General features: G+C 38.9%; 2 protein-coding genes across 16 annotated transcripts in view; both read right to left on the bottom strand.

Annotated features, from left to right (window-relative positions):
* The window catches only part of prrc2c (proline-rich coiled-coil 2C), a 31049-nt gene extending 28672 nt beyond the window's left edge, over window positions 1-2377 (bottom strand). The window contains 1 exon segment of the mRNA XM_051138294.1: window positions 1989-2377. The gene's annotated coding sequence lies outside the window, so the exon portion shown is untranslated.
* Window positions 2378-4015: 1638 nt separating this feature from the next.
* Window positions 4016-27221, bottom strand: LOC127182663 (flavin-containing monooxygenase 5-like). 15 transcript variants are annotated; one of them, XM_051138083.1, is made up of 10 exons: window positions 21202-23312; window positions 19700-19845; window positions 19421-19609; window positions 19176-19341; window positions 18137-18279; window positions 16001-16200; window positions 15520-15875; window positions 15201-15273; window positions 15064-15094; window positions 4016-4757 (listed from the first exon to the last, which is right to left on the bottom strand). In XM_051138083.1, exons 1-10 carry the CDS (start codon window positions 21305-21307, stop codon window positions 4359-4361), a joined length of 1809 nt encoding a protein of 602 aa, XP_050994040.1. In that variant the 5' UTR covers window positions 21308-23312; the 3' UTR covers window positions 4016-4358. The 15 variants fall into 15 exon arrangements, with proteins under 15 accessions (XP_050994040.1, XP_050994039.1, XP_050994038.1 ...); XM_051138082.1 differs by lacking the exon at window positions 15064-15094 and having other exon boundaries at window positions 4016-4788; XM_051138081.1 differs by lacking the exons at window positions 15064-15094; window positions 15201-15273 and adding an exon at window positions 4887-4959 and having other exon boundaries at window positions 4017-4788.
* Window positions 27222-27475: the final 254 nt, after the last annotated feature.

Genomic DNA, 27475 nt, shown 5'->3' with positions numbered 1-27475 from the left:
ACCCCTACAGTGTGTGATTAATTCTTTGGATATCTAAGACAAAAATGAAAAAGGCTTGGAAAAAGTGACTTTCCAATAACCAATTCCAGGCATGTGAAACATTTCACTCATGTTGTAAACAATAGTTATTATTGTGCAGACATTCTCATATTAAGTCATGAAGAACTTGGTCTGAGAGACTGAGATGCATTTGAGGTTTTAATTAAACATCTTTATTCTTTCAACCCCAACCTCTGACGTCCAACCATGCCCCCATCACCTGGCCATCTGGCTTCCAAAAACTCAAGCCAATCACTGCTTTTCCACTGACAATCCCAAAGGAGCATCCAAGAAATCACCAAGCTGCAGCCCCTGGGGGGTGAGACAAGTCAATAACCTTTCAATAGATTGGTGAGGGGCGTTCTTAAATCAATTAAGAATATGAATCCTCACAGTTACCAGGAAGCCTCAAAACAGTCACTTGATCTCCTGTTCCTGTGGCTCTTTGTCTTTCTTTGTTAAAAGCACCCCTCAAGGCTTGTCTTATTTCAGCCAATGGTATTCTCTGTGGCATTTCCTCTTATGAATATGTAAAGCTCTTTAAGTGGAAGTTAAATGATCAAGTCTTCCTCTGCTGACGCTCATAAGTATCTTCCCTCCTGCTGCCACTGTGATGAATCAAATCTAACTTGTTCCTGATTCTGCTGAAAGACTCTGTTGTGCTTTGAGCCCAAAGGCTTGCATAGTTTAATGCAGCCTCATGGATCTACAGTTTCAAGGCTCATGAACACATACAAAAGAAATGAGTAATGTGACGTGTATCATAAAAGAATGAAGCATACATTAAGATGACGGTAGGTTGTATAATCCCCATCAAGCCTGCTGTATTCAGAAAAAAACTATTTTTTATAGAATATTTAGATCACATATAAAAGAAAAGCTACAAAAGTTTGCAAGCGTTTTAGATTTTGCATCATATCTGAAACATCAGTCTTTTATGGTTGATATAGTATGATGCAGTGAGAATATGGAGCCAAAACGGAGCAAAAAAATATGCAATTCGGTGCACATTTTCACGTCCCAATTATCTTATAAAATAATATTTAAATTCTTCCTTTTATGATTAAAGATCGTGTGCAGTCAAAACATATAATGTAATGCAACAGAATTACGATTGGGAGATGTACAAATAAACTTCCCTCAAAAGCCTTATTTTAAAAGATCTTTTATTTGCTAAGCATGTATAACAAAAATCAATCTGAGAGCAGAAAGCAGAGGAAGACTATGCACAACAATTTTTTCCAGCCAAGTTTTGATCATGGTATTAATTTTAGATCCTTTAGCTTCATGTATCTAATATGATACAACAGAATGCACAGGGTTAAATCACACATATGCATAAGTCAACCTGATGGGAACTAAGCATGCAGCTCTACTGAGAACCTCTTAGCACACTTGCATGTTGTTAAGTGGAAGTTGTGGCTGCTCATTTGCATGCACTGATTTTAATGTTTTGTTTGATGTACTTGAAAAAGTCATGTGAGCCATCACCTTTGGCTAACCTACCTCTGCACAACCAAGAATAGGGCACCCAGTGCCTTCCTTTACTTACAACCTTTCAGCTTTAAAAAAAAGCAATAACTATCGGTTTGAGGTCGTGTAGACGCATCAAACATGTGGTTTATCAAATTCAACGATTCTCCAAACAACCCCCACTAGTATTTTACCGGCAAAATGAGTCATTTATTAGAAATGGCTGGTCTATTGGGCCCTGTGAGGTGGCCTCCAAACCCTCATTCTCCCCGAATTCTGTCCCGGGCTATGCGGCTATCATCTTCCAGCAACATATAAACGAAACCTGTCCATATTAATGCTATCCTATGTGAAAGAAAAGAAAACTGGTTTTGGTTGCGTGATTTGTCGTTGCTCATGGCAGTGCTAACATTAGCCAGACTGAGTCTTTTCTTTTAAAAGAGCAGCAGCACCACGCTGACTAGCCGTTAACATACCTGTCTCCGCCGGTCCCGTCTCTCTCTTCAAGGATATCGTTTATTCCGTCCAGAAGGTCTGTGTCCTGGCCCTTTGTATTGTGGGTTTGAGCGTGTGTGTGTGTGAGAGAGGCCGGCTGTGGATTACAAAAGCTCGTGCTATGCTAGTCCCAGCTAGCCGAGCGGTTAGCGACTCAAAAACCTTGTCTACAAACAAGAGAGAAGCGTTTCTCTCCCTCTCTCTGTCGTGTTCTTTCTCTTTGTGTCTCTCTGGTCGCGCCGCCGGTGTGAGGTGAGCAGTAACGGGCGGTTGGCGGTTTCTCGTGCGCTCGAGAGAGGGCCCCGCTCGCGCCGCGGCCTGTCGCACAATCAAAGATGGCAGAGCGCCAATCCACGAGAGCCTGACGTCACCGCGTACAGGCGCTGCGCAGCGTCAGCGACTGAAGAGACGACTTTAATATATAAGACGCAGCAGATGGCGCTCTTTATATTTTTTTGACCGTCGGTTTCTTTTCATGTACGTAGCAGTCCTTAATCAAAAACTATATTAATCAAAATAGCACTTTTTATTGACGATGTTTATCAAACAGGTGCTGCGGTCCTTGGTCTCCAAGGGAAATGTACAAGTTTACATACACCTTGCAGAATCTGCAAAATGTTAATTATTTTACCAAAATAAGAGGGATCAATACAAAATGCATGCTATTTTTTTATTTAGTACTGACCTGATTAAGATATTTCACATAAAAGATCTTTACATATAGTCCACAAGAGAAAATAATAGATGAATTTACAAAAAATGACCCCGTTCAAAAGTTTTCATACACTTGATTCTTAATACTGTGTTGTTACCTGAACGATCCACAGCTGTTTTTTGTTTAGTGATAGTTGTTCTTGAGACAAATCCTTTAGGTCTCACAAATTCTTTGGTTTGTTCAGCATTTTTGTGTATTTGAACTCTTTCCAACAACTGCATGATTTTGAGATCCATCTTTTCACACGGAGGACAACTGAGGGACTCATATGCAACTATTACATAAGGTTGAAACCTTTGAACTGAATAAAGATGTGTACATTTTTCTTATTTTGCCTAAATATCAAATTTTCGTTATTTAGTACTACAGAAGATGTTCCTCAGAAGACAAAACAAGTTACATTTAGCATGATCTTCACATTCAAAATGTTTTCACCCCCAGCTCCATATGCATTGTGTTTCCTTATAAAGCATCAGTGAGTGTTTGAACCTTCTGTAATAGTTGCATATGAGTCCCTCAGTTGTCCTCAGTGTGAAAAGATTGATCTCAGAATCATACAGTCATTACTGGAAATCATTCAAATACACAAAAATGCTGAAAACCAAAGAATTTGTGGAACCCAAAGGATTTTTCTGAAGAACAGTGGACAGTTTAACTGTTCAGGACAAACAAGGGACTCATGAACAACTATCACTAAACAAACAGAAAAAAAAAACACCAGTATTAAGAATCAAGCGTATGTAAACTTTTGAACGGGGTCATTTTTATAAATTCAACTATTATTTTCTCTCATGGACTATATGTAAATGTCTTTTATGTGAAATATCTTATCCAGGTTAGTACTAAATAAAATACAACACACATTTTGTATTATCCCTCTTGTTTTGGCAAAATAATTAACATTTTGCAGATTCTATATCAAAATTTATCTTAAAAATAATAGCTGTTTTCCTTTTAACAACATTTTCCACATTCACCCAAATATCTTTGTGTATACACATTTACATAAAAGATGGATTCTTATTTTTATTGATCACAGAAATATCAAAATTAATATCCAAATACAATCTTTCTAACAAACTTTTAGCCTAGCTGGATATATACAATGTATTAATTTTAAAATGTAACCTCTTTTATGTAATGACTTAAATTGTATTTTTTTCACAAATACTTTGGCTATTATAACTGGTAATTTCTTCAAAATAATACATTTTGATATTACTTGGAAAAAAATCGAGTATGCTCAATGGTTAAAATCGCTTGTGTAGTGGTAAAAAAATATATACACTTTCTTTTAATGCTGAAAAAGTTACAAATTTATTTATTAAAATTATATTTGTTACATTTTTAAATGCCAATAATAGCTGGAAGTTGAATGTAACTCAACAATTAAAACAATTACATACAAAAATATGCATAAAATCTGTTTTACAATAAAATGTAAATTATGCTTAAACTGTTTTACAAACGTCAAAGCACTTGTTGATATATCAAAAGAATTCTTCAAGTCTAAAAATCAGTATCAGTATTACTACAGAATTTCACAGAATTTCTGTCACATCTCTTTTTTTCAATTACAGTTTAGCCTAATCAACTTATATTTCATTATACTATGTTTCTGATTCATATTGCATGATTACTGTCTGGTTAGTGGCACTGGTACAAAAGCCCTGATCTTGTCCAGAAGTGATGAAGGGTCTGCTATGAGTGCCTGCAGACTGTCTCTACTGTAATACAGAGCAGACAGCAGCGCTGCAACACACACTGAGAATATGAGTGAATGAGAGGAGCGCTGTGACTGTGGCTCTGGTGTACAGCGTGTTTTCAGGGGCACGGCTACTCGATCCCACTGAGTCAGGATGGCCTGACGTGCACCTTCCCATTGTCCTGGGCCATGCAACCGAAACTGGTACGGGGTGCAGGGCCCGAAGATGACGTTCACAGCCAGTGTAGGGTCTGTCAGGAGCAACTTCAGGATAGGAGGACGAACACCCACTTGTTTAGCCAGCTCATCCATGTAGGGGATGTAGTCCACCTGGATGGTGTGTCTTTGGGCGGCCACATACCTGCATGAGAATGTGATTAAGAGTCAAACTGTTTACATACTTTAAATGATGATGTAAATGCTGTTATTTAGTCTTGGGAGATGTTAAGTGTGGAGAACCTTTGAGTCATTGCTTCCTCTTTTGATTTAATGTCCTTCAACATTGCACTCATTGAAGGCAGTTTGCACAGTCCTGGTGAGAATATCACAGTTTGATACATACAACAACACTGTACACTTAATGTTCTGACATTTACATTTTTTTTGAGTGTAGGAGGTTTGATACCTTTAAAAACACGAGTGGCCCAGCGCGCTTGCATCTCAGAGATGGGCATAATGGCTCCCAGAGGCTGGATCAGACCAATCACGGCTAAAGTCGGTTGCTCCAGTTCTGGAGGATATATGAATTTGTACAGGGATACCTTGTTCTTTGAGACAGGAATCACATGTGAAGATAGGAAGGGGAATGAGAAAGTGTAGCCCGTGGCAAACACCACCAGATCAATGTCATCTTCAACAGTGCCATCCTCAAACACCACACTTGATCCACGAAACTCTTGCACGTTTGGCTTGACTGAGACGGTACCAGATAGAATGCGGTTTGGTAAGTCATCATTGACCATGGGATGTTGACTGAAAACTCTGTCAGATTAAAAAAAACACAAAACAGCACTATACAACACCATATAACATTAAACAGAATATGCTTAATTTAACTCTGACCAACATCATCAGAGTTTTATTTCTTCCAGGGTTCACAGTACCTGTGTGCAGGCTGCAGCCCATAGAGCTTGTGGTTGAACCGTTTATTAAGATGTTTCTCTCCCAAATTGTTAAGAAATCCAACTGGCAACCATCCAAACAATGACATTAGCGCTCTGTTGATAAACATCATATCTAGAGGAACACCTCGGTCTCCTACACGATTCAGTATCCAGGATCCCTTTCGGGTGCTCAGATAAACCTAAAATATAACAAACGTCAAACGAATCATTTTTATGGTAATTTTTTTTAAAGTCCCTGTTCACTGCAGTGCATGTAAAACCACCTTCAAAATAAGAAAAGGTAAGTAAACAAAGAGTTTCATTTTTAGACTTAATATTTATTTAAAAGTAAAAAAATGAAATAAAATAAACAATGTGATCGGTGAGTTTGCAAAGAGGAATGTAATATAGATAAAATATGTCATATGGAATAATGGAGGCTTCTGTACGTGTACAATAACACACTAGAATTTTGTATACTCTATTTGTGGCATATCACCTGTTTGGCCATTCTGCTCAGCTCCACAGCAATGTCTCCTCCAGAGTTCCCAATGCCAATCACAACTACCCTCTTCCCTCGCCATTCTTCAGGGTTTTTGTAGTCACGACTGTGGAAGAATTTCCCCTTAAACGTGTCTATTCCTAAAGAAAGAATTTTAAACATATGTACCATATACACTATAAAATGGAAGCATACACTGGAGATGAAAGAATAAAGTATAATTTCCTAAAGGTCACTGCTAAAGTTATCCTAACAGGAGTTGAAGGGCAATTTTTTAAGCTTATTTCATAAATTAATTGTATTCTGAAGCACAGTATAAAAACTTCAATTAGATATTTGAAAAGAAAAGAACTCTGATCAAAATTAGAGAACACAATTTCACAATAATTTCCTTATTTATGAAGATTGCAAGATGACGGGCCGCTCTAAGGTAACTGAAGGCCTCCCCTCCCAGAAGGCGCAACCTCACGCCAATGAAACAACAAAGGGTGGGACGGAGGGGGGCTTAAAGCCAAGGCGGATCGGATGGAGGGAGAGGCCAGGACAGAGACAGGAGGAGCCAAAGTGGATCAGATGGAGGGAGGAGCCAGGGAGAACACATGAGGGCCTTGGAGAAGGAGGAGCCAAGCAAGACCCAGGATGCAGCCATGAAGGCGACCCATGGTGGAGCTGATAGATGGAAGAAGGGCTGATGACTACACGGGGCCACGGGGCCAACGGGAGCCCAAGGTGGAGACGGTGAGCAGATGAGCCAGGTCAACGGGGAGGATCTGGAGGTCCAAGGCAGAGCGGATGGCTCAGGCAACCAAGGCGGAGGTGGATCTGGAAGGCTGCAGTGGAGCCAGAATGACAGAGGACCAAGGTGGAGCTGGAGGGAAGGAGGACCCTGACAGAGCCAGAGGGATATATGAGGTGAAGTAGGAGGAGTGGAGTCCCGAAGTGGCGGATGGTCGATGACTGACCAAGGCGGAGCTGGACGGACGAGGGAGCCCCACGGAGCTGGTGGACTGACGGGCCACACTGAAGAGGAGGGAGCTGGGAGCCATGGTGGAGCCACAGGGTCGACGGGCCGAGGCATAGTCCAGAACTCAGAGGCCAGAGGTGGAGATAAGGGATCCTAGAGCCCTGATGCCGACGGAGATTGGCAGACTGGCAGATGGTGGGCTCAGGGTGAGCTGAGGGGCTGACAGGATGCAGCAGTGGTGGTGGTGAGAATGATAGGGGAAGAGGAGGTGGGAGAGGGAGCCTGGGTGGGAGTTCAGGTTCGTTAGGGGGTCCTGGGAAGGTGTGTCCTGCCCACACACACCAGATAGCAATTCCCAGCAGTGGGAGGATCATGTTCAGGGGCACATCCTCCGTGGTCATGACTGGACAGACAGATAGTTCACAAACAGCACAGACAAAGAATTCAGGGCCGACTGACAGTTCAGAAGAAGGTGAGAGAAACATGGGCATATCCACATATAAATCCAAACAGAAGTCTGTTATGTTCTTAGAGTCCAGTGGCAGCTCACCCCCAGCAGTGGTGCAGTGAGTGGGGCTTTACCCCACGCCCTCATGCTCCACAGCTTAAACCACCTTCGTGTGCATTTTTGATGGCTTTCGCCACTGGTCAGACATCGATTGAGGCTAAGGGTGACCCTCAGCCCTGTCGCTCTCTGCAGCAATGGCTCGTTGGTCACAGTGGGCATTGGCTCTCTGTCTGTGGTGGGCTTAGGCTGTTGCTCTGTGCAGCCGGGTGATGGTGGGCTGGGCTCTGGGTCGTGCTATGTTCTTGATCAGGGACGGACGTTCGCCAAACACAGGATGATTGCGTTCCTCCAGCTCAGTCTCGTTGTGTCTAGGAGGTGAATGGGGCGATAATTTGCCTTGATTCAGAAAAGAGACATCAGTGAGTCATCATCAAAAGCTGAAGTCTCTGGCGAAATTGAGAAAGTTGTTGTCTTCTCGGGCAATCATGAAGAATTGACCACTATAATCGATTTTTGGGTGGTCCAGTCTTCTGTCTGGTGTGGAAAGAACATGCACGAAGATTAAAAAAATGACGGCAAACAGTCTTTAATAAATCCACATGAAGGTAATCCACACAAGGAAGGCAGGAAACACATGTTCACACCGACGTTAAGACCGGACAATAATGAACCAAAAGAGAGCAACTAAAATACACAGGTAAATGAGGATAATTAACTAGACACAGGTAAACAGAATAACATGATCAAGGGGAGAAAGAAACTAGGTCAAGGGAACATGAGGAATGAAAACACAACAACAAAGTCCATGACAGTGACAGCGACAGGAGGTTGTCCAGATAAAGGCCAAAGGCATGACCCTTTCAGCCACTGCAAGAGAAGTTGGTTGTTCCAAATCTGTGATTTCTTGAATATTGCAGGTTTACAGTGACAATTAATTCAGGTCCCCCAAAAGGCTGGTTGGTCCACGTAAGGCAAAAGCATGAGAAGACATGATAATGCAGAGACTCTCAATGGGGAATCGGTTCAACACTGCAGCTGGAATTGCTCGCTGGTTTAGGCCCCGATCACACCGAACGCGTTTTTTAGTTCTGAAAACGCGAGGCGCACCGCACTGCCTTTTCTGGTGACTTTTAAAAAAAGAGAAGTGCGTTGCGTTTTTTTATGTTGCTAGGCAACCATCAAATCAGCCGTCCTGTCAATCTAATCAAAGGATTATAGCGCGAGCACTCTAAAATCTTTGGTTTTTTAGCTGTTTAGTAAACTGTCATATCAGCAAAAACCTTTAAAAAACACAGCTCCGGGTAACCCGCGATAGACACCAAAAGTTTCTCCTCCATCACTGCAGTCTCCGGACTTTTTAAGCAACAGTAAAACTTTCGTCACCACAACAGAAGGCCCGCCTCTCCATCCATTCGATTGGATAATGGAAAAAACCGCGATGATGTCGGGCGCTTTTCTGCTCAGAGTTGCTTTTTTTTCAACTTCAGGCGCTCAGAGCGCTCCGGCAAAAAAGCAAGGCGCAGCAGGCGGTTAAAACGCGAGGCGCCCGGGGCGCATAAACAGCGTGCATAACGCTCACTGCCCATAGAAAACAATTCAAAAAAGGCGCCTCTCGCTGCAAAAACGCGTTCTGTCTGATCGGGGCCTTAGTGCTGAACAGGGTAAAGATCTGCATCAGAATGTTTAAGAGAAGTCGGACTGAAAGTGCACTCTGCAGTAACCAAGCCTTTCATCAGCAGAGAGAATCTAAGTCTAGCTCACCTTTGCTGAGGAACATGTTGTGTGGAGAGAGGAGAACTGGTCAAAAATTCACTTTAGTTTTGAGAGCAAGTTGAATTTATTGGGGTCAGATGGGAAACATTTTGTTCAAGACTGAAGCCCAAGTGTGTAAAGAAGTCAGTGAATTAAGCAGATACATGGCAGTGTGAATGCAAATGTTCATCAGAACCTTCTTCAGCAACATGCAGTTCCTTCCCTGCAAGCATCTCCCAACTACCCTGCAACTTTCATGGAAGACAATGCCCCAGTCACACTGCAAAACAGGTACAGCAGTTCCTTAAAGCCAAGAACACTGAAAAAATGAAATGGCCGGGCCAAAGTCTTGAACTAAACCCGATTGAAAATGTAAGAAACACACTACAGTTACCAAACTATGGAAAAGGGTGGAAGAAGAGTGGAGAAGATCACATCAGCACAGTCTGAGAAACCGGTGATGTCCTGCGGCCACAGATGTGCTGAAATCATTCAAAGCAAGGACCTCTACACTTACTACTAATTTCTAACAACTGTAGCCCTCCAAAATTTTGGTTGCAATCTTCTTTCGTGCTATCGTGGTTACTGTTCTCTAGTTTTGATTACTGTGTTTCCACAAAATAAAGGCTTTTGTTGAAATGCCTTGGATATTTAGTAGAACAGTGGTATAACTACAGCTAATATTCCTTCAAATACTGAGCGATGAAGATTTACAATATTATAGATTGTTCTCTAATTTTGATCTCCACTGTACATATAAGACTATTCCACACATGAAACTCTGCTGCCTCTGCTGATTCTGCAGCCAACAGACTTGTGATAAGGCCTAAAGACTCTTGTACACTTACAGTTTACTGTGTTTTGCCTTTATTGACATTACGTTGTTGCACTTTGCACATGGACTCTGTTTGCTTAGTTATCACATGTGTCGCACCTGGAAAGTCCTGTAGAGGGAGATGAGGGTGACAGTGGTGTCCGGTGCAGACCATCACAGCATCAAACACCTGCTTCTCTCTCCGACCATCTTTGGACTCTGTCTCTACATCCCACTGCCCAGAGTGAGGGAAGTCTGGTCTTGGTGTAACATGAAGGACTTTTGTCTAAGAAATACAAAACATAAACTTATTATTCTTTGAAATACAGTAGAGTATATTTATAACTTCACAGTTTAATGTATCATCATAAACTTTAAGCTCTGACCTGGAAGCGGATGTGCCGTTTGAGCTGGAAGTGGTCAGCGTACAAGCGGAAGTAGTCCATGATGAGGGTGTGGTGCATGTAGTTTGGAAAGCGGTCAGGAATGGGGAAATCACTGTAGCACATCATTTCCTTTGAAGTGTTGATAATCAAAGAGTGGTAAATGCTAGCACGGTCTGGATCTGGATTTTCCTAAAATGAAAAGACGTGAGGCAAACTGGTTAATTTTCCTGCAGCATCTTGTTTATCGAAGTTCTGCAGTGAACTGTGCCTTTAGGGTTCAGTGTTTGGCTTCCTTCATTTCTTCAATGGGCCCAATCATATAGACATATCTCACCTTAAACCTCCAGAGTCCTCCGATGTCATCACTGGTCTCGAAACACACTGGCTCCAGACCTTCATCCAGGCAGCATTTGATGCAGGCCAGTCCAGAGGTTCCTCCTCCAATCACAGCAACACGTTTAGCCATGATGATCCACAACAGTCAGACTTCAGGCAGATGCAGGTAAAAAAAAAAATAAGATTTGAACTCGTTCCTGTATGTCATACATCTCAACTTTGTTAAAGAAGATGATTTTACCTACTATAGGCCAAAGCTGTGAAATATTGTATAAAACTTTGGCTGCAGTTTAGTACTTATAAAATACATTAACTTTAAGCATAATAGTGAATAACACACTTTACTATGTTAGACTACATAAACAAACAAGCAACACAAAAGTAATGTAGTAATGCAAATAGTTACTTAGTTACATTTTCCCAACACTGGTTAAGAAACAGTTATGAAAGTCTATTTTAAGTACACTTACATTGCCTTTTATTTCATTAATATTTATCTACAAGTAGTTTTATCAAATATATATACGTTTAGGATTTGAAATATAATGCTATTTAAATACAATCAGTAATAATATATTTTGAGAAAATGAACATGCTAAAGAGACATGCTATCAACTGCAGAAGTTGAAAGTGAATTTGAATTTGAATTTAAACACATTACATGCATATAAAATCTAAATTATTTTGCAATCAAATTAAATGTTCAATACACAAAAACTGTCTGAATGCTAAGGCACTTACAGATAAATATCAGTTTCAAACATTTGTACATTGTTCTAAAATATCTCATTTACCTAACAATTTAGTTGCAGTTTAGTACTTTTAAAATACATTAAGCATTATATTGAATAACAAACTACAGTTAAAATTCTAATCTTTACATGTGCTTTACTATGTTAGTCACCACATCAGGATAAGTAATTCTTTGAAGCACGACAGAAGCACATGATGATTTAAAAACATAATGATTTAAAGTAAAACCTGTAATTTGACGTTAAAAATGTTTACACTCTGTAAGTACACTGCCTTTTTGTTAATATTATAATACCTGCAAGCACTGTTTCAAATATACATTTAAGTTTTGAAATACACTACAGGTGCATATTCAAAACAATTAATTACACTTATTTTTGACAAGGGAACCTAAGCATAACGCAATGTAGTGGTCCGTTATTGTTCTTATGTAATCCTTACGCAGTAGATAGTATACGCCCCCAATCGTTGCACGCATTTGGCTCTGTTGCATCATCACTAGTGTTGTCCTATGTGGAAATCGACCTGGTAAAAGTCTTACAGGAGCTTCCGGTTGTGACGCATCTAAGATATCATGTAACATACAGCTTCTACAATCCATTCGCATTAACTAACAGATTTTGTTTTTAAGCAACAATGATAGAAATGGTCGCTGACAGCCGAAAAGTTACATTAGTGTGTATATAAAAAAAGTTTGTGGCATTGCATCTTACCAAGTGTGAAGCGGCAAGTGAATACATTTAAGATACTCAGTTCAGAGTCATGGAAAACTTTCACCACACCCACTTTAGTGTTGTAAAAGAGGCAGAGATTCAATTATTTGTTACTCAATCCGGTCAGTGTTCAAGTAGATAATGTCCACATTTAGCATTAGATATTAAGTTTTAATTTCTACATTTCTTCACCACACAGCCCTCTTAAACATATGCAAACAACATCTGCAGATGGTTACAGGAAGCATTATGGCACAAAACGTATTCGTTTTTATGTTTTGTTAGTTTTATCTTATTACAGAACACCTCTGCATGGTAATGGAAAACTAGATGGGAGGAAAAATTATATTTCAGTGTCACCTTACATAGTTTCTTTATCGTAGTTAATATAAAAATGTGTTACATTCACATTGCTCTACTTACTACATCGCACATTGTGCACAGTGCAGCACACTTTATATAAGCAGGAACAACATCTCAAAAGTGCACTGATAAGAGCAATAAACACGCAATAAACATAAAAATAAACGAACTTCTCTGATGCATGACAAAAGACTTTTAAAACATTTTTATAATGTACTTTAAAATTAAACATTTAATTAGACACTACTACAGAGTGCACTATTTAAAAGTGTACTTAATGGTGTTAAAACAGTTTTGGGGGTATGGCATTACGAGTAACGTGAGTTATGTAATCATATTACTTTTTTTTCCAGATAACTAGTAAGGTAACGCATTACTTTTTTAATTTACAAAAACATTTCTGAGTTACTTTGTTTATCATTTATTGATTGACAGTCGCCATGTTGAGAATTTCCTTCAACCTTCCTGGTGAAAAAAACAGCATATGCTGGTTAGGTATGTTTTGGTGCTGGTTTATGCTGGTCCTTGACCAGCAACATGACCAGCATAAAGCAGCAAAGGACCAGCTTAAACCAGCACCAAAACATACCTAACCAGCATCCCAGCATCAAAACATAACTACCAGCATATGCTGTTTTTTTTCACCAGGGCTGAGGCTTATTCATTTTACTTTTGGTGTAAAAGGGGTTTTACATTCCTATATTAAAACAGATGAGCAAGCCCAGCACAAATGAGAAAAAGTAATGCAAAAGTAACATGATGCATTACTTTCCATGAATAATAACTAGGTAACGTTGTTAGTTACTTTTTAGGGAGTAACGCAGTATTGTAATGCATTACTTTTAAAAGTAACTTTCCCCAACACTGGGGGTAACACAAGTTATGTAACCAGATTACTTTTTTCAAGTAACTATTTAATGCATTACTTTTTAGTTTATGAGAAAATATTTGAGTTGCTTTTTCAAATAAGTAAAGCCAGTTATTTTATTTTCCCATTTACTGACTGACAGCTCGTCTGTCCCCATGTTGAGAGAAATTGGGAGTAAAGTGCAGAGGCATTGTGTGCGCTGTGTAAACATGATTCTTACTCTAGTTCTAGACTAAATGTCAACATGCATCTACTCGTCTCACTTGCACAAAAACAGATTCAGTATACCTCAAAATTAAAAAAAAAAAACTAACAAACAAAAAAAAAACTGAAATGTTTAACTGATATTAAATCAGTTAAATATCACAAATATGCTTTATATATTTAATCCCATTTTATTAACCAACGTCTTTGCTGCTGACCTTCGATGATCAAAATCAACCATACTAGCAAAAGTTTTGGTGTGAAAAGGTTTTTACATTTGCCAAAAAATAGATTTAAAAAAAAAAAAAAAACAAGAACAAACATGCAAGCCCAGCCCAGATTAGAAAAAGTAATGCAAAAGTAATGTAACACATTACTTTCCATAAAACTTAACTAAGTAACTCAATTAGATACTTTTTTTATGGAGTAATACAATATTGTAATGCATTACTTTTAAAAGTAACTTTCTGGTTACTTTTGCTTTAGAAACTCATGAACATCTACTTTAAGTACACTTAAGTTGCCTTTTATTTCATTAATATTCATCTACAGGTAGTTTTAAAAAATATATAGACTTTTAAGATTTGAACTGCAACAATTTAAACGCCATTACAATGATCAATAACAATATATTTTGGGAAAACTAACATGCTAAAGAGACATAAGTCTAAAGTGATGCATAATTAAGATAATACTTGGAATTGAACACAAAAGAGTTTGATAATAAAAAAAGAAAATTACATACACATTACGTTCTCATAAAATCAGTTATTTTACAATCAAATGAAGTGTTTATTATACACAAACTGCACTTGCTGATAAATATCAGTATCAAACATTTTATATAAGTCTGTTATATAAACTGTTGTGTTATATAAACTGTTGACTACAGTTTACGCTAATGGATGGACAATTACTATGATGGTGTATTTCATATAAACTATGTTATGTTTCTGATTCATATTGCATGATCACTGTGTGCTCAGTGGCAATGGTACAAAAGCCCTGATCTTGTTCAGGAGTGATGAAGGGTCTGCTATGAGTGTGTGCAGACTGTCTCTACTGTAATACAGAGCAGACAGCAGCGCTGCAACAGACACTGAGAATATGAGTGAATGAGAGGAGCGCTGTGACTGTGGCTCTGGTGTACAGCGTGTTTTCAGGGGCACGGCTACTCGATCCCACTGAGTCAGGATGGCCTGACGTGCACCTTCCCATTGGCCCGTTCCGTGCAACCGAAACTGGTACGGGGTGCAGGGCCCGAAGATGATGTTCACAGCCAGTGTAGGGTCTGTCAGGAACAACTTCAGGATAGGAGGACGAACACCTACTTGTTCAGCCAGCTCATCCATGTAGAGGATGTAGTCCACCTGGATGGTGTGTCTCTGGGCGGCCACATACCTGCATGAGAATGTGATTAAGAGTCAAACTGTTTACATACTTTAAACTGTAGAAATTATGTAAATGCTGTGTTATTTAGTCCTGTGAGATGTTAGGTGTGGAGAACCTTCGAGCCATTGCTTCCTCTTTTGCTTTAATGTCCTTCATCATTGCACTCACTGGAGGCAGTTTGCACAGTCCTTGTGAGAATATCAGTTTGTTACATACAAAAACACTGTTTAGTTTACTTTAAAATGAAATGCAAAAGATTAATATGCTTTAAGGGTAACTTCATGAAAAAGAAAAGATTAAGCTTTTTTTTACTATAAAGAACCTTTTGTGAATTTGAAAGATTCAACAGATGTTAGATGTTCTTCATAAAACCATAAATGCTAGTGAAGAACCTTCGTATTTAGAGTGACGGAGGTCAGTTTTATGTTTGATACCTTTAAAAACACGAGTGGCCCAGCGCGCTTGCATCTCAGAGATGGGCATAATGGCTCCCAGAGGCTGGATCAGACCAATCACGGCTAAAGTCTGTTGCTCCAGTCCTGGGGGATATACGTATTTGTACAGGGATACCTTGTTCTTTGAGACAGGAATTACATGTGAAGATAGGAAGGGAAATGAGAAAGTGTAGCCGGTGGCAAACACCACCAGATCAATGTCATCTTCAACAGTGCCATCCTCAAACACCACACTTGATCCACGAAACTCTTGAACATTTGTCTTGACTGAGACCGTGCCGGAGAGGATGCGGTTTGGTAAGTCATCATTTAATGTGGGATGTTGACTGAAAACTCTGCCGGATTAAAAAAAAACACACACACACACGCACAAAACATCACTATTCAGTAAAATATAATTTTGAAGAGAATGTGCTTAGTTTAACTTCAACAGTCTTGTTGCCTCCAGTGTTCACAGTACCTGTGTGCAGGCTGCAGCCCATAGAGCTTGTGGTTGAATCGTTTATTGAGCTGTTTTTCTCTCCATTTGTTAAGTAATCTAACAGGCAACAATCGAAGAAACCACTTTAGTGCTCTTCTATTAAAAATCATATCTGAAGGAACACCTTTGTCTCCGACACGATTCACTATCCAAGATCCCCTTCTGGTGCTCAGATAAACCTAAAGTAAAGACACAAATGATCTTAAATAGAAGATTTTGTCATCGTTTTCTATTGATAATTTTTTTTCAAAATAAGACTTTCTGTCTTCTGTGGAAAATAATCCACAATTTCAATGGAGGCTAAAGCAAAAATTGTCCAAGAGGCCTAGAAACCCTAACAGTGCCCCTGGATAACTTTCATGTAGTTTATTGCCCCTTTTGGATAAGGTATTCTTTTAAAGTAAAATAATAATTTATCAAACAATGTGATTGGTGGGAAGAAAAATGTACTGTAATATAGATAGAATATATCTAATGTGGAACACAAAGGTTTCTATAAAAGTATAATAATTTCTATACCGATGAGTCAAAATATATGACCACCTAATATGAAGTTGGTCCTCTGTGTGCTGCCAAAACGTCGACAACCCACCAAGGCATGGACTTTAAAATACCCTTAAAGATACACCAAGACATTAGCAGCAGATCCTTCTGTTCTGTAGGTTGCAATGTGGAGCCACAGTGGATCAAACACAGCGCATGCCACAGATGCTCAACTGGATTGAGATCTAGGGAATTTGGAGACCTTGAGATAGGTAGCATGTGTCAAATTTACATCCACATGAATGGCTGGGTCCAAGGTTTGCCCAGGTGCACAGTGTACACATACATGGCAATTCATGTGATGTAAAAGAAAACAGGATTTATCGGACCAGATGACATTCTGCCACTGCGCCAAAGTACAGCTAAAGCTTTGGTGTCGTGCGCCGGTTGGTCTGCATGGCACCAATGCATCTAGAGCAAGCCTGGTGTGTTTGTGTTTGGGGCTGCCGCACTTGCATTGCTGGGAAAGATGAGACGTATTTAATGACCCGAGACCTGGCTCTGTGGTGGCTCTCTAGCCAGTAAAAAGGGAAACCGGTTCTTAGAAGGGTTGCCAGCCGAACCTACTAAACCTGGAATAGCACCCGCTACCGGTTCATGCTGGTGGAAAAGGGGTATGACTGATCTGCGTCTGTGCAGTCCCATATGCAGCAGAGTGTGATGCACTGTGTGTTGTGACACATTCCTCCCATAACCATCATTAAAATTTTATGTGACTACTGCCACAGTAGACCATCTGTTGGCTCAGACCCAATGGGATTGTCTACTGGTTTGTTGTTGGTCCCTCCTTGGACCGCCATTGGACCAAAGCATTACTCTTTGAGAGATACTTTGACACAGTTGCCTTGCCATAACAACTTGGGCCTTGTGAAAGTCGCTCAGAGTTGAATTTTCCATACAACAATGTAACTTCGTTGATTAACTACCATTGCATGATGACTGTTGTAGAAACTAACTAGCTCGTCACAACTGTTTCCTGAACACAGTGGCAACTACGTCTTTTGAACCACATTGGTTCAACAATATAGGATCATTGTTAATGATATCACACGCATGTGGTGCAGTAATAACTTCTGCTAATTACTTTATTTGCGATCTCAGCGATGCTGCTGTATTGAACATGGCACCTGATGACTTTTGCTTGATTCATCAAGGATACAGACTGTACAGCATGTTAGCTGATCTCTTTAGTCCACGTCATATTAACAAGAACCTGTGCTTCTACTCACAGGTTGAGAGTTATAGATCCAACCATGTAAATTTGTGATGCTGTTTGCAAATGCTCATTGGAATTTTCCAATTTGAACTGTGTTGGTAACGATGGAACTTGCAACCATAGTTGGCTAACAATGCTTTAGAGAAACGCACCCCAGATGTTTATTCTTGCCCATTTCTCTTGCATCCAACACGTTGACTATGAGAACCGACTATTTGCTTACCATCTACTCTAACCTGACATTAATATGCGACCTTGTTAAGAGATGGTCAGCGATATTTGCTTCAACTGAGATTGGTCATAATGTTTTGGCTTATAAGTGTACATTACAGTCTTAATGTATAGTGGCATATCACCTGTTTGGCCATTCTGCTGAGCTCCACAGCAATGTCTCCTCCAGAGTTCCCAATGCCAATCACAACTACTCTCTTCCCTCGCCATTCTTCAGGGTTTTTGTAATCACGGCTGTGGAAGAATTTCCCCTTGAATGTGTTAATTCCTAAAGAGAGGATTTGAATAAGAAACCTTTACACGCAATCTGCTAGTTATCATATTATTTACACGGCACAAGATAATTGACTTCTGCTGATTCTGCAGCCAATGAGCTTGCTTGTTCAACATTTAAATATTTTGATTCAGTGTTTGCTGTAAGCTGACCCTGCAACTTTTAGATTTCCTCTGAAACCCTCCACCTCCCCAGCTCCACCTGTCTAGATATGCCTTTTTGTGCAGCAGCAGCATATCTTACATGATCACAACAGCATTTCTGTGTATTTATTGGTGGCAGCAAGTCTCTATTGCTGCCCTGGAGCACCAGCAGCATTTCTCCAGCAAATCAAACGTGATCCAGCTTCACTTAGAAGTGAGTATTTAGTTTTTTTTTAATGAATCTTTGCAGTAGCCTTTCCAAATAATGTGCTAGTTAGCAAGTTTAGCAGCTAAACACGGCTAAGTGTGGCTAAAGTAAACAGAGCACGACTCATCACTCCACAGAAGAGAGGGACGGGGTGAGCAGAGCTCATTTTCATTTAAAGGAACATGCAACAGAATGGGTTGATTTCTAAAGAGCTGATTTTGACAAGGTACAAAGGGTGTTTTTTACATTACCATTGAGATATTTTAACCATAGTATATTATAGACTTTTCATTAAGACCCTAAAGAATAATATTAACTTGTGGAAAGTGGGCATCTGATGACCCCTTTAAGTGTGATTGCATATGTGTACTTAACATATTAATGCTGAATTCTTCTTTGCAAGCTCTGTAAACTTACTTGTCATAAATACTATTTGTATTTAACATAAGAGTGAGAGAGACTTTTCTCTTACTGTTACAACAGAGTTCACTGGTATTATGTTGCACTTTGCACATGGACTCTGTTTGCTTAGTGATCACCTGGAAAGTCCTGTAGAGGGAAATGAGGGTGACAGTGGTGTCCGGTGCAGATCATCACAGCATCAAACACCTGCTTCTCTCTTTGACCATCTTTGGACTCTGTCTCTATGTCCCACTGTCCAGAGTGAGGGAAGTCTGGCCTTGGTGTAACATGAAGAACTTTTGTCTAGGAAACACAAAGCATGAACTTGAGATTCTTTGAAAACAATACAGTTCAAAACTTCACAGTCTGTGTCAGTTCTGACCTGGAAGTGGATGTGCCGTTTGAGCTGGAAGTGGTCAGCGTACATGCGGAAGTAGTCCATGATGAGAGAGTTGTGCATGTAGTTTGGGAAGTGGGAAGGTATTGGGAAATCACTGAAACACATCATCTCCTTTGAAGTGTTGATAATCAAAGAGTGGTAAATGCTAGCACGATCTGGATCTGGACTTTCCTAAGACGTAAAGATGTGAAGCAAACTAATTCAGTTTCCTGCAGCATCTTGTTTATTGATCCTCTGATTAATCATATAGACATATCTCACCTTAAACCTCCAGAGTCCTCCAATGTCATCACTGGTCTCGAAACACACTGGCTCCAGACCTTCATCCAGGCAGCATTTGATGCAGGCCAGCCCAGAGGTTCCTCCTCCAATCACAGCAACACGTTTAGCCATGATGACCTGACAAACTTTAGGCAGATGCAGGTGGTAGAAATAAATAAGAGATTTAAAGTATCTTGTCAGTGATTTACGGCTCTTTTATAAAAAAGTTTATATAACTTTGATATTTTACAATAATTCCACTTTTGCAGTAATCTGCATATTGTCTTCTTTAAGAAAAAAAGAGTCCAACCTTAGGTCTGTATTCCAAAGTGTTCATAATTTCACATAATGGGGGGGGCACTTAAAGGATATTGGATAACTTCTAATCCGTAACCTATTACATTTCTAAAGTAACCTTCCCAACAAATGATTATCCTATAAGCCTAACTGTCTGTCTTGTTTGTACTTGTTTGTTCGTCTAGAAAGTTAGTTTGTGTGCTTGCTAGGAACTGTTTTTCTTCACAGAAGCTTTGCGTTTAATGAGATACACCCAACTGACTAGATATACATTATCCCTTACTTATTTCAGTGTCTGAAAAAAAAAAGAAAAGAAAAGAAAAGAAAAAAAAAAAAAAAAAAAAAATCAAAAAGTAAAATCACACACACACAAAGATTTAAATCACAGTAAATAGCATATAAACATTTTATTTAATGAACATTTTGTTTAAAGACAGTGCTGGTCAATAGAGGTAATTCACAGTTTACTAATGTGGTAGCAACAATGAATCGTAGTAACAACTTTAGCATACTTTAAAAAAAAAAGAGTACTTATAAAAATAACATAATTTAAAATATACTTAGGTGCAAACTGAATGTAATGTTTCTGGACACTTAACAGTTCAAACTATAATCTTTGCATGTACTTTAATTAGTCAAAACATCAAAATAAGTGTACTTCTTCAGAGCATGACAAAAGTTGACAAATGTTTTGAAGTAAAACCTTTAATTTGATGTTAAAATGTGCACTTGTACTCTCTTCAAATATCTAACCTTTGGTTTCATTAATATATTCCATTATATATCTGCAAGTACTTTTTTTAAAATAGCCTTTTTTGATTTAAAGCATATTACAGGTGCATGTTCAGTACAGTTAATTACACTTCTTTTTGACAAGGGAACCTGTTATTGTTTACAACAACCTGTTATTCTTATGTAATCATTTTTGTAACATACGCACTGCAGATACTAGCATACTAGATAGATAATCGCTGCACACGTATGACTTTATTATCTTGCAGTCCGCTTGAAATATTGTGTTATGTCATCACTAGTGTACCAAATATGGAAATGCAGTGAAATCATCTGCAGTCCGTTTGGATTAACAGTTAACTTTTTAACAGATAACAATATATAAACGAATTAAAGTAATATAAAATAGCAAAGACCAGCCAATAATGTAGTTACATTAGTATCAATAAAAGGTTTGTGGCATTGTATCTTACCAAGTGTGAAGCAGCGAGGGGGAAAAAATGGGTGACGATTACTCACTTCAAAAAAATATGAAGGCTTCACCACAACCCCTGGGCTGAAAAGGGGGCAGAGATTCATTTAACCATCACCTTGTTGGGTCAATGTTCAACTACGTAAGTGGTTTTCAATCCTGGTGCTAGGGATCCACTGCTCTGCATATTTTGTATGTGTCTCCTATCTGACACACTCAGTTCAGTTCATAGATCTCTCTCCTAATGAGCTGATGATCTGAATCAGGTGTGTTAAATAAGCGAGACACACAAAAAGTGCAGAGCAGTGTTTCCTGTAATTTTAAACGATCTGAATGTATCTATGACAAAGGGTTCTAAAAATATGGCTTCTTATAAAAACGCGTTCCTGTGGTACAATTTGCTCCAGGTTAGGGGTAAGTTGACCCGAGTCAATAAATGTCACTGAAACTAATAAACATTTTAGTCAAAAGATTCTTGGCATGCACTGTAAAAAAAAAACCAATTTGCTGAGTCAACTTAAAATAATTTGTAACCTGGCTGCCTTAAATTTTAAGTTCAGTCAACTCAAAAAAGTTTATTCAGCTTGAAATGTTAAATTATACTAAGTGACAACTTAGTTATTTGAGTTGATTCAACTTAAAATTTTAAGGCAGCTGGGTTACTTACCCATCTGTTAAGTTTAAACACAAACACAAATATCTAAGTTGTTACTTAGTACAACTTATCATTTCAAGTTGACTAAACTTATTTCAGTTGACTGAACTTAAAATTTTAAGGCAGCAGGGTAACAAATTATTTTAAGCTGACTCAACAAATTGTGTTTTTTATTTTTTACAGTGTGGTAGCTTTTCTGCAATGTTGAACAGGCCATTACAGACTATAGGTGGAAAGATATATATGATTATAATGTGATGGAAAGCATCTTCTGGTTCTCAGAGAAGAATCTGATGCACTTGTACACTGTCCCTATCAAATAAACTACACAATATCTATATATATAATAAACTAAACCAGTTGTGTAATATTACATTAAAATACTAGTTTATACTTTAAAGATTTAACTTAACTTCAGCACCTCATGGTGGGGTAAGTTGAAGTGCTGGCTCAACTTACCCCACAGCATTTGGCTCACTTTGCCCCATAGCTGGCATTTTGGAAAAAATAGCTAGTTTACCAATTCAGGCTAAATGATTTGCATGGTTTTATATGCTAAATCACCTATATGCATCATAAAAAATGTCTAGACCTGGATAAATTTCCTTTGATGCAAAATTACAGTGTTTGAAGTGAATGGATGCCTTTCACTCCTTCCATGTGTCTCTCCTTTACACAGTCTTGCAGAAATGATGTGTGATTCTAAAATACATGAACACATAACAGTAAAAGTCTACAGTTGCCAAGATATAAGGGGTGGGTCAACTTACCCCACTGGATCTCACATAGTAGAGCTGAATTAAGCATGCTTTATAAAAGCAGCAATAACATCTCAAGAGTGCACTGATAGAAGCAATAAACACACACCATGCCAGGTAAACATATTCTGTTCATTAGTGCTTGACAAACCCATCTTGAGTTGGTAAAACAGTACAATTGCATAAAATTCAATGCAAATTGCATAGTTAGGATGCCTTTATAGGTTGTGATAATAAAGTTCAAATTTAGTAGTCCTACATTAACACTGAGGTTCAAATTATAATCAAGTACTTTACATGTGCTTGTATGTTTGTGAAAACATCAAAATAAGCACACTTCTTTAAAGCACAAGATTATTAAAATATAATGATTTAAAATGTACTTTAAAATGTAAGTGTGTACTTTAGTCCGTTAGGAAACAGTCATGAAAGTCTACACAACAAAAAAGTTTGTTAGTGCATGCTAATGAATTAAAACCCATACAATTATACTTAATTTAATTAAAAATATAATTACATACAAAACTGAAAGAAAAATGAAATGTTCATTTTACACAAGCTGTGCTTGAAATGTTAAGGCACTTGCTGATACATATCAGTATCATACATTTTATGTAAGTTTTGATATGATGTTGACTACAGTTTACCCTTATGAATGAACGTATAAACAATGTTATGTTTCTGATTCATATTGCATGATTACTGTCTGGTCAATGGCACTGGTACAAAAGCCCTGATCTTGTCCAGAAGTGATGAAGGGTCTGCTATGAGTGCCTGTAGACTGTCTCTACTGTAATACAGAGCAGACAGCAGCGCTGCAACACACACTGAGAATATGAGTGAATGAGAGGAGCGCTGTGACCGCGGCTCTGGTGTACAGCGTGTTTTCAGGGGCACGGCTACTCGATCCCACTGAGTCAGGATGGCCTGACGTGCACCTTCCCATTGTCCCGGCCCATGCAACCGAAACTGGTACGGGGTGCAGGGCCCGAAGATGACATTCACAGCCAGTCTAGGGTCTGTCAGGAGCAACTTCAGGATAGAAGGACCGACACCTACTTGTTTAGCCAGCTCATCCATGTAGGGGATGTAGTCCACCTGGATGGTGTGTCTTTGGGCGGCCACATACCTGCATGAAAGAAGTCATACTGTTTACATACTTTAAACTGTAGAAATTACATAAATGCTGTGCTATTCATAGTGAGATGTTAAGTGTGGAGAACCTTTGAGCCATTGTTTCCTCTTTTGCTTTAATGTCCTTCATCATTGCACTCATTGGAGGCAGTTTGCACAGTCCTAGTGAGAATATCACAGTTTGTTACATACAAAAACACTATATACTTAATGTTCTGACATGTCCATGTATTCATACAGGTTATGTACAATTACAAGTACGTCTTGTATTTTTCTGTGTAGGAGGTCAGTGTCATTGATACCTTTAAAAACACGAGTGGCCCAGCGCGCTTGCATCTCAGAGATGGGCATAATGGCTCCCAGAGGCTGGATCAGACCAATCACGGCTAAAGTTGGACGCTCCAGTCCTGGAGGATATATGAATTTGTACAGGGATACCTTGTTCTTTGTGACAGGAATCACATGTGAAGATAGGAAGGGGTATGAGAAAGTGTAGCCCGTGGCAAACACCACCAGATCAATGTCATCTTCAACGGTGCCATCCTCAAACACCACACTTGATCCACGAAACTCTCGCACGTTTGGCTTGACTGAGACCGTGCCGGAGAGGATGCGGTTTGGCAAGTCATCATTGACCATGGGATGTTGACTTAAAAGTCTGATTAAAAAAAACACACACACACACACACAGTCTGGTTTATTATCTTTGTGGGGACTCTCCATAGGCGCAATGGTTTGTATACTGTCCACACTGTATTTTCTATCCCCTTACCCTAACCCTACCCCTAAACCTAACCCTTACAGAAAACTTTCTGCATTTTTACTTTCTCAAAAAATCTCATTCTGTATGATTTATAAGCTTTTGTACCCATGGGGACCGCAGACTGGTCCCCACAATGTCAAAAATTTCAGGTTTTACTATCCTTGTGGGGACATTTGGTCCCCACAATGTAGCAAAACAAGTACACACACACACACACACACACACACACACAAAACAGCACTGTATAACACCATATACAGTTGAGGTTAAAAGTTTACACCCCCCCCCCTTTCAGAATCGTTAAAAATGTTATTTTACCAAAATAAGAGGGATCATACAAAATGCATGTTATTGTTTATTTAGTACTGACCTGAAAAAGATAGTGTTACCTGAATGATCCACAGCTGTGTAAATTTGTTTAGTGATAGTTGTTCATGAGTCCCTTGTTTGTCCTGAACAGTTAAACTGCCCGCTGTTCTTCAGAAAAATCCTTCAAGTCCCACAAATTCTTTGGTTTTCCAGCATTTTAGTGTATTTGAACCCTTTCCAACAATGACTGTATGATTTTGAGATTCATACTCTCACACTGAGGACAACTGAAGGATTCATATGCAACTATTACAGAAGTTTCAAACACTCACTGACGCTCCAGAACGAAAAACCATGAATTAAGAGCTGGGGGTGAAAACTTTCGAACAGAATGGAAATGTGTACATTTTTCTTATTTTACCTAAATATTACATATTTTTTCATTTAGTACTGTCCTTTCAGAGGCTACAGAAGAGTTACATGTTTCCCAGAAGACAAAATAAGTTAAATTTATCCTGATCTTTGAATTCAAAAAGTTGCTGCATCGTTTTTCCATCTGAAGCATCAGTGAGTGTTTGAACCTTCTGTAATAGTTGCATACGAGACCCTCAGTTGTCCTCAGTGTGAAAAGATGGATCTCAAAATCACACAGTCATTGCTGGAAAGGGTTCAAATACAGAAAAATGCTGGAAAACCAAAGAATTTGTGGGAACTGAAGGATTTTTCTGAAGAATAGCGGGCAGTTTAACTGTTCAGGACAAACAAGGGATTCACAAACAACTATAAACAAACAAACAAAAAAACATCTGTGGATAATTCAGGTAAGAACACAGTATTAAAAATCAAGGGAATGTCAATTTTTAAACCATTTGTATACATTTTCAACTATTATTTTCTTCGGTGGTCTATATGCAAACATCTTTTATTTGAAATATCTTATTCAGGTTAGTACTAAATTAACAATAACATGCATTTTGTATTATTCCTCTTATTTTGGTAAAATAATCAACATTTTTAATGATTCTGAAAAGGGGATGTAAAGTTTTGACCTCAACTGTAATACTAGAGATAATATGCTTAATTTAACTCTGACCAACATCTTATTTCTTCCAATGTTCACAGTACCTGTGAGCAGGTTGCAGTCCATAGAGCTTGTGGTTGAACCGCTTATTGAGTTGTTTCTCTCCAGCATTGTTGATAAATCCAACAGGCAACATTTGAATAATCCAATTACCCATTCTGTTATTGAACAACATATCTGCAGGAACACCATTGTCTCCTACACGATTTAGTATCCAAGATCCCCTTCGGGTGCTCAAATAAACCTGGAATTAAAGTAATGTGGAAAACAGAGGCTTCGATAGGAGTAAAATAATTTGTACTCTGTAATTATGTATACTGTATTTGTGGCATATCACCTGTTTGGCCATTCTGCTCAGCTCCACAGCAATGTCTCCTCCAGAGTTCCCAATGCCAATTACAACTACCCTCTTCCCTCGCCATTCTTCAGGGTTTTTGTAGTCACGACTGTGGAAAAATTTCCCCTTAAACGTGTCTATTCCTAAACAGAGGATATGAATAAGATCTAATAACTCTTGTACATCCACTTACAGTTTACTATGAGTTTTTGGTCTTTATTGACATTATGTTGTTGCACTTTGTACATGGACTCTGTTTGCTTAGTCATCACATGTGCCGCACCTGGAAAGTCCTGTAGAGGGAGGTGAGGGTGACAGTGGTGTCCGGTGCAGATCATCACAGCATCAAACACCTGCTTTTCTCTCTGACCATCTTTGGACTCTTTCTCAACGTCCCACTGTCCAGAGTGAGGGAAGTCTGGCCTTTGTGTAACATGAAGAACTTTTGTCTAGAAAACACAAAACATGACCTTGTGATTCTTTGAAAACAACACAGTTCAAAACTTCACAGTCTGTGTCAGTTCTGACCTGGAAGCGGATGTGCCGTTTGAGCTGGAAGTGGTCAGCGTACATGCGGAAGTAGTCCATGATGAGAGAGTTGTGCATGTAGTTTGGGAAGTGGGAAGGTATTGGGAAATCACTGAAACACATCATCTCCTTTGAAGTGTTGATAATCAAAGAATGGTAAATGCTAGCACGATCTGGATCTGGATTTTCCTGAAATGGAAAGACATGCAAGTTGGATCATTTTCTTGCAGCATGTTGTTTAATGCTACTCAGGAACTATTTTTTTTTCTTCAAATACACACATTTAATGGGTCCAATCGTATAGACGGATCTCACCTGAAACCTCCAGAGTCCTCCAATGTCATCACTGGTCTCGAAACACACTGGCTCCAGGCCTTCGTCCAGGCAGCATTTGATGCAGGCCAGTCCAGAGGTTCCTCCTCCAATCACAGCAACACGTTTAGCCATGATGATCCACAACAGTCAGACTTCAGGAAGATGATAGAAAAAATAGATTTAAAGTAATAGTTTATCAAATAAATAAATAAATAAATAAATTGATGTTCTAAACTCATATAATTTTTTCTCCATTATGGATATTTATGCCATTTTTTCAGAAGCATCCACCATGTTATTTCCATCACATCTCAAATTATGCAGTGTTTGATATCTTTCTATGGTGGAAATTACATTTCTGTCATGCTTAATTAAATTTCAAAGTCAGAATTTTA

Source organism: Labeo rohita, chromosome 20 (assembly GCF_022985175.1).
Source record: "Labeo rohita strain BAU-BD-2019 chromosome 20, IGBB_LRoh.1.0, whole genome shotgun sequence".
NCBI classification, from domain to species: domain Eukaryota; kingdom Metazoa; phylum Chordata; class Actinopteri; order Cypriniformes; family Cyprinidae; genus Labeo; species Labeo rohita.
The sequence above is the reverse complement of the archived record's forward strand: the minus strand, read 5'-3'. Positions and strand labels throughout refer to the sequence as shown.